Source organism: Wyeomyia smithii, chromosome 3 (assembly GCF_029784165.1).
Source record: "Wyeomyia smithii strain HCP4-BCI-WySm-NY-G18 chromosome 3, ASM2978416v1, whole genome shotgun sequence".
NCBI classification, from domain to species: Eukaryota; Metazoa; Arthropoda; class Insecta; order Diptera; family Culicidae; genus Wyeomyia; species Wyeomyia smithii.
Genome location: NC_073696.1, coordinates 19645795 through 19653887, shown reverse-complemented (window position 1 = coordinate 19653887; position 8093 = coordinate 19645795). Strand labels below are relative to the sequence as shown.

The window sequence follows — 8093 nt, the reverse complement described above, 5'->3', positions numbered from 1 at the left end:
CGGAATATGTTCCTTTTCATAGCTGGATTTCACATTTTTAAACATAACAGGCAAAGTAATAGTCCGATTGCAAAACAAATCAATAGGGTCTTATGGGGCAACTAGACCTTCCATTTGACACTGATTTTAAGAAAATCGGTCCAGATATCTCTGAGAAACATGAGTGAGATTAAACAGTCGTCAGAACACGTTTCTTTTCATAACTTTTGAACCGCAACTTTAATCTTTATAAAATTCAAAAGTTAAGAGTTTTTCAGGTAGCCTGTTCATTTGAAATCAATTTTGTCCAAATCGGTTGTGTAGTTTCTGAGATAATGATGTTTCATGATTTTTATATTTTGATACACAACCTCTAAACTATAAATCCGATTACAATGAAATTGAATAGGGTCTTATGGGACAACGAGACCTTTCATTTGCAATTAATTTCATGAAAATCGGTCCAGCCATCTCTGAGAAAAGTGAGTGAGAATAAAAATCTGCACACACACACACACATACAGAAAATGCTCAGCTCGTCGAGCTGAGTCGAGTGATATATGCCATTCGGTCCTTTGGAGCACTTTTATACTTTCGGTTTTGCAAGTGATTGCTTTCTAGGAGAAAGGCAAAAATCGGATATGACGCTGATTGCATCTTTGTGTTACGCCGATAGCGGGAGTTATGGTGAACTTTCGTATGACGAAGGCATCGTATAACCTGTTTTATTGAATGGGAGAAAGAGGAATATTGTAAAATTTTGTAAACATTTAATTCAAACAATATTACCAAATCGTAGTCAGGCACTCTGATAACAAAGTTAATGGCTGTTTTCACACTGAAAATCAGACAGCCAGCAGAAGTTTTGATTGCGAAAATCCAGAATGCTTGTGTAGTTGCCAAAATAAGGCAGAGCTTCACCGGAGGAAGGTCGAAACCCTCAACCGGCAAGGATGCTCCGATAGCAGGAAAACAAAGGTTTCGCATTCAGGTACGGCATCGTAGTTAGGGAGTCTATTCTATTCACCCGGCCGTAGGTTAATGTATAGCTCTACTTACGGCTGTACATTAACGTACGGCCGGGCGAATCGGTTCGCGCCGTATTTCGCGTTTAGCCTGGCAGAGGCCTAATGCGCACGGCCAACACAATAGAAAGGTGTTTTCAAATTGAAAATTAGACACGGCTTTACTGAAGTAAGTGTTGGCAAATGCATCCACCGCTAATACCGCCGCTATCGTACGAAAGCGCGTAGTTTCATGTGGAGAATAATATCAACAACGAAAAATGACGCGCGTTTAAGCACACCTGAACTGTTTCGCTGTGCCGCTTCCATTTACTCCTTATAACATCAGCCTTAGGGAAGTACCGGCTGCACCTACCGCTGAGGCTGTTACCATACTGCTACTGGTACCCAAAGCTGTTAACTCTTCAAATTAAGTGTTTTATTTGTCCTCAAAAGAACAATTGTTCAATTCCATATCGGATATAATGCAATCGTATCTCTGTAATATTACCGACAGTAATATTCTTCTGAACAAAATGATCCAACTTTTCCATTAAAGGAAGTGCCGGCTGATGTACGGCAAAATCTCGCCCGATCGCTCGCGTTGGCGTTCAGCCTGGCAGATGCCTGAGACGTGGTGACCAACCACAGGGAAGCGATTTGTTTAATTTGAAGGCAGCCACAGGCGCAACCCGCTGCTATCCTCTGTTACTGCTGAGTGCTGATATCTGCTGGCACTGCTGTCAACGTTGTGGACGGTCCATCCAGCTCACCATCCGACTGATGAATGTAGCTAGTTTTCCCAGAAACACTCTTTTATAGCCGAAGGTTTCTACGAAACAGGCCACGCCTTTCTTTTCAGTTGTACCATTTTCTAATGTGCTTCAGACAAATTATTCCACGATTCGCATTTGATTTTTGTATCCAGCGAATAAACACCGATGGTGCTCTCACACACGCAACGATTTAAACCCTAACCGTACTGCGGCTTGTAACATCAAGCGATTTCGTTTGCTCGCTGTTGCGTGTTGCATCATGTTGCAACTTGGCAGCTGGGAGACGACGAAATTCGGTTCATGCTGATTGATTGAATCGACTTCATATTAGCTCTGCATAGTCGAACAAACTGCCTTTGTGAATGCGTTCTAACAGGGCAGTTCGTTACTCAAAATCGGTTATGCTGATCACAGCCTTTGCGCTGCCCCAACAGTGGGGGGTTAACTCAATAAAGTAAAAATTAGACAACTACAACAGAATTTGATTGCATCCCGCACAGAATGTTTGTTTGTGTTGATGCCAGAAAATTATTAACCTTGAATTATTTGTTTATTTGCCTTGAAAATTAAATTGCTAGGATCCAACACAGAACGCTTGCTTGCGTTGTCAAATATTATTAATTTTCAATGAATTGTTTATTTGCCTTGAAAAAGGCATTTTGATGTTCAAAATTTGATTTCCTTATGTCAATCTTCATGCTGTCCCACCACGGGGGGAATAATGGCAGTCTGGCGACATACGCTGAAAAGAACCGCGCTGCTCCTGAGACGTGGTGAACAACCACAGGGCTAGTGCTGCTGCTAAGGAAGGACAACTGCTGTTGTCACTGTCTAGAACTATTAAGAGCGGCTTCGGCTGAAACAGGCTCTTATATAGGCCAAATAGGATATTTTTAATTGCAAGGTATATGATTTTGTCGACCGTGCTTGGGAAGCAATCATATAACGACCAATCAGAGGTCGAATTTTCCGTTTTGACAAGGCTTGACTATTTTCAATAGTACAATAGTGCGAATAATAAAATTACAATTATCTTCTTTTGAGAAGAATCTTAGAAGATTTTCCAATCAATTGCTACAAGAACGAAGGTAATCCATCGAATACTAGCCGATTTATTAGCATTTGAAATTGGACATATTTTTCACTTTTTTCGGTTTTAGATTTTCATTTCACATCCCTATGTAGCCGAACTTCCTGATAGAAGTATTCTACTTCAAAAAAATTTTCTCGTGTATTAATAATATGTCCCTTGTATGCTCATAGGTGCTCTGGACCACCATTTCAAATTTCACTTTTTACTTCAATATATAACATTTCCCAGTAATTTCAATAAGTCTTAAATCATGAAAAACCTTGTGAGCGGGAGAGGGTTAATAACATGAGTTCAAGAATGACAAACACTATCACTTGGTCTTTTCGTAAGACATTACACCATCTAATAACAACACTACGTACCTGTAAAATGCTTTTCCTTAGTACAATAGTCGTAGCATTCAATACCCAACTTAAAATTACTTGATCAAATTATTATTTAAACTATACGAACGATTTCTATATTTATTCGAAGCGGGTCAAAACGCGCCATCAAAAGATAAATAAAACGCTTGCAGTGTAACCAATATCACTTCAGATTTTTGTTATTGTATATCTAACAACGTTTTCTAGTTTTGTTAGATTTTATATCCAGATAACGTTGAAACTATGCGAAAACAATTTCAATATTCAAGCGAAAGAAACAACTCTTTTTGAAAGGTTGAATATTATTTTTTGTCATCATTTTATAATCAATTAAAACTGCCACTGATAACGAAATTGCCGATCTAGCTGCACTGCGCAGACACAACACATTTGCGCATGCGCTGATTAACATTTGTCATAGCAACAGATTTGCGCATTGCCGTATTAGTACTCGAGATGTATTTTGCCACTCAAATATATGAAGTTGGCTTGCTTCCATGCAGTTATCGGTACTTGTTCTACTAGCCTTAATGTTTTGCGCTTTTCTGATGATATTGATGTCATGAAATAGGTAACGTCAACTATTCTATACCAACGTGTGTTACTTGGGATGGATATATATTAAGAATAAAGGTGATGTACAAAAGCCAAAAGTCTAGGACGTTGTCATTCCGATGAAACCAATCATTTCAAACGATTTGTCTTTTGACTTTGATCATATCTTATGGCTGCCTCATCGTACATTTGCAGACTATAAACAAATCGCAAGGAACCAATGACTTTGAAATGTTAAGATTTAATAAATTTAAGACAAAAATGGGCGAGACGAAGTTTGCCGGGTCAGCTAGTAAAAGAAATAATATCAGTAAAGAGAGAGTATAAATTATTAAAAAGAAGAAGCAAAACTTACTTTTTCTTGGTGCGCAATTCACAACCGCGACAGATATGTAATTCGGATGGGGCAATTCAAACAAATATTTCATGAGTAAAGTTAGCAATATCTAAACGACCAAATGTTATTACCATTTACAAAGCAAAAAGCAGACCGTTTTATGATTTTACAACAAGTTAAAAAAAAAATGGAAAGTTACACTTACACACAACACTGAAATCAAAATGTGGCAGCACAACAACACAATAAAAGCGAAACATATGTTCTACAATAACTTTTTGTTGTGGCAAAATGTACCAACCCTGAGCACAAATAAAGGAATAGTTCAAAGGACATTTGCCGAAGTGAAACGACAATTACAAAATAAATTTAATATGGTATCGAACGTCTTCAGCAGTGATTTTCTTCGGTAGGCTTTTCATAATATTGCTGCAGAAAACCTGCCGTTCTATACTCTACTTAACCGATTTCGATCATAAATTCACCCTGAACTGCATCTCAGCTAGTTTCAGCATGAGATTGCCTTTTTTAATACTTTGCAAAAATTTTTCGATAGAAACTATAAAATCCCAAGCGCACAGCATCAGTTTATGGCAAGCAGCTTTGACTACTCGAAAACAGAGGGACACGAATAAGATATTTATGGTGCAAAGTAGCGGACTTAATACTTAAGGTTATTTGTCTTTGCTATTTATTGTTAGGGATACCATCTGGTCGAAGTTAGAAATCAGGACACCTTGTGATTTGCACTTCAAAAACACTAAAATACTTCTTTGCTTGTTCAACATACTTCTCAAACGATCCAATATTATCAAGCAGTTTTGAATTTATAGGCAGATTATCAGCGCATGTAAACTGTTTCAAATTAAACTAACGGTTTAGTGTGTCTACTTGTGGTAAGTTTTTCTCAGCATCTACTGAGCCGGTTTGGCTGAAATTTTTATTCCAGCATGTAATAATGGATTATCCTACTTGTTACATAGTCGTTTTTCAGTATCTAATATTTTCAATGTTCTATGTTTGTTTAAAGTGATTTTTATGAAAAAAGTTATTCTTTTACTAAAATTGCCGCCATTGTGTCAATTTTTTGAATTTTCAAAAACGGCTGTGTAACAAGTTAAATAATCCATTCTTACATGCTAAAAAAATTCAGTCAAATGGGTTCAACACATGCTGAGGAAAACTTACCACTAGTGAGGTACTGATATAGTAAGTGCATTCACCTTCCCAGCTGCCAACAACGTAATACTCACTATATGTGCAACCACGACATGCAAAATAAATGCTCAAGAACACCTTAATCAATATCCAAAATAGCCGAACACTTTACTCTAAACATTGGGGAAAAAAACTAATTTTTGACCTTCCAGAATAGGTTCCCCGTTAAGCCAAATGTTTAACGGTTACAATACCTAAAAGATTTCTCTCGTCACTTCACTAAGATTCAACCAAAAACAAAATCGTCCGTGGTGACCGTTGTGTTCTAGAATCAAAAAAGTTATTGATTTTGAAAAATTCTGCATATTATCACACTACAAAACTGAAAATCTTATGAAAATCAGGACAAATGCTAAAAGATGAAAAATAAATCAGGACGTCAAAAAAGGGTCTCAAAATCAGGACATGTTCTGCTAAATCAGGACGGATGGTATCCCTATTTATTGTTACATTTTGGTTTAGGCGGATTCACATAAAAAAAGTCTTTTTTATTTACATATATTTCAACATTCTAATTTCAACTAATCACAGAACTAATCACCTCAAAACAGATCCCAGTGCTTCTTGTGCTCCTTAATGTGCTTTAATTAACTTGGACAGGTTTCTCGATATACACGGGCTTCATGACGTACACTGGAACTGGTTTCTCAACATGAACTGCGTACGGTTTCGGCACTTCGATGTATTCCCTCTGGGCAACGGGGACTTTCACTTCCACTGGGTATGGCACTGGACGATCAACGTGAACCGGAACCATTTTCTCGACGTAGACTGGGACCTTTTTCTCAACAACAACCGGAACCTTCTTTTCGACATGAACTGGATAGGACTGGACCTTCACCGGAACTGGGACGTGCTCCTCAACTTTGACTGGGTATGGAACTGGGACTTTCTTGGTGATCCGTTTCACTTCGTGATGATGATCGTCATAGTGGTGATAGTGGCCATCATAATCGAAATTGTTATGATTGTCACTCTACTCCCAGAGACCGCGTTTCTCCTTCTTGCTGTTCGAATCGTCGACTTTCGGGTTTCTTTCGGGTTGTTATTTCGGGTTTCTTCCCCGTCTGGTGTTCACCGCTTCATTTCAAATGAAACAAATGAATGTATCAATTGACGGAAAGAATGACGCATTGTATGTAGCTTTCCTTTCCTTTAGCATGTTAATTGAAATTGGTATCGTATCACGTCATTTGGTTAAAGTTTTGAAGCAAGCACGTTTTTTGCGTTTTTGAGATTTTATATTTTCTTCGTTTATTACTTGCTTAGTTGAATTCGTAGTTTCAACAAACAGTGGAAAATGGAACTTCCCGCGGGACCATCGACTGCCACACCAAAAGTAGGTAGAAAAAAGAAGAGCGATGGTTTCTCGTTGGCCGAAAAAGCGATGAAGTTTATAAAACGCGACGGGGATAGAGCGATTTGTGCCATAGACAATAAAAGTGACTGTGTATACGTACAGAAAAAAATCGAGGTGAACAATATGATTCGCTACTTCCGGCATTTACATGCGGAAAGGGCAATCGTAGAAGGTTTCCATAAACAATGCCAACCAGGAACGTCAAGACCGCGGCACATCACGATACGCCCTTGTGCCGTTGACCAGCCGCTATTGGTGGAAGCGGCGGTGAAGCTTGTCGCTTATCACAACTTGCCCATGTCATGCATGGAGTGGGAGGGCATGCGTCTACTCCTCGATCCACTGGAGGCTGCTGTAGGAGCAAGAATGGACACACGAAAGTTGAAAGGCCATGTCTCCATCAGCGCCGAGATGATAATTAACTACATTGCTTCCGAGATGCAGGACAAACTAGTGTCGTTGAAGAACGACTCTGCATCTCGCCACAACCGTCATATTTTGGCCATCTTGGCCACGTATGCTGTCGATAAAAAATTGTGACTAGGACACTAGGTTTGTATTTTAATAATATCTAAAAACAATGATAATATCTCAAATAAATTTTGAGCAGTGCGCGCCATAAGTAGAATGAGTAATAATATGGCTGGAATATTGTGTTATCCGTGAATTTATGGATCATGGTTATAATGGTCACTAGAATAAAAAATAAAATAAAGTTAGTCAGAATCGAAAAAAGATTGCACGATTGAAGCAGTTCAATAATTACGTAAGCAAATAGGAGGAAAAGGAAATTGTGAAATTACTCGAATAAGGGACAGAAGCCGAAACGAAGCACTGCGGGGTATCAAAAAATCTTACGATGTCTTACAAGGGAGGGAGGGTTTGTAAAAGTGGAAAGTTATGCTTACGAAATTATTAAACGGCCCCTAAAACGAAAAAAAAATTATTGCCGCAGTAAACTATCACAGTCTTAATAACGTTAGAATAATTTGTTCCATCAGTAAGCAGTTTTTATGTAATCTACATTTTATCCGCTTCTAGGGGTCCTCGAGGTGAAACAGCGACAGACTGTGGTCTTTCTAAAGAAACAAATATTGATGGTAATCCAGAGTTATGGTTTAGCCATCAATCAGATATTTTCCGTCACATGTGATAACGGCGCCAACATGCTGGCGGCAGTACGCATGTTAAAGTTAGAATTGGAAGTCAACTGTCTCCCGGTACTTCAAGTTACCGAGACAGACAGCTCGAGTGGAACCAACGACCTGAACGACCAGGAAGAAGAGATGCTCATGGAAGCGCTCGGCAGCCAATTGCTAGAGAACCTTAATCTAATTCGATGTGCGGTTCATTCCTTGCAATTAGGCATTTAAGGTGTGGTTAAGAAATCACACGATAAAGTAAAA

The 8093-nt window shown here is 38.7% G+C and overlaps 1 protein-coding gene across 1 annotated transcript; it reads right to left on the bottom strand.

The window, feature by feature from the left end:
* Positions 1-5869: 5869 nt before the first annotated feature.
* Positions 5870-6413, bottom strand: LOC129728166 (MAGE-like protein 2). The gene is given in 3 exon segments (XM_055686584.1): positions 5870-5911; positions 5914-6361; positions 6406-6413. Coding segments are annotated over 3 exon segments (498 nt in total).
* Between the last annotated feature and the right edge of the window lie 1680 nt (positions 6414-8093).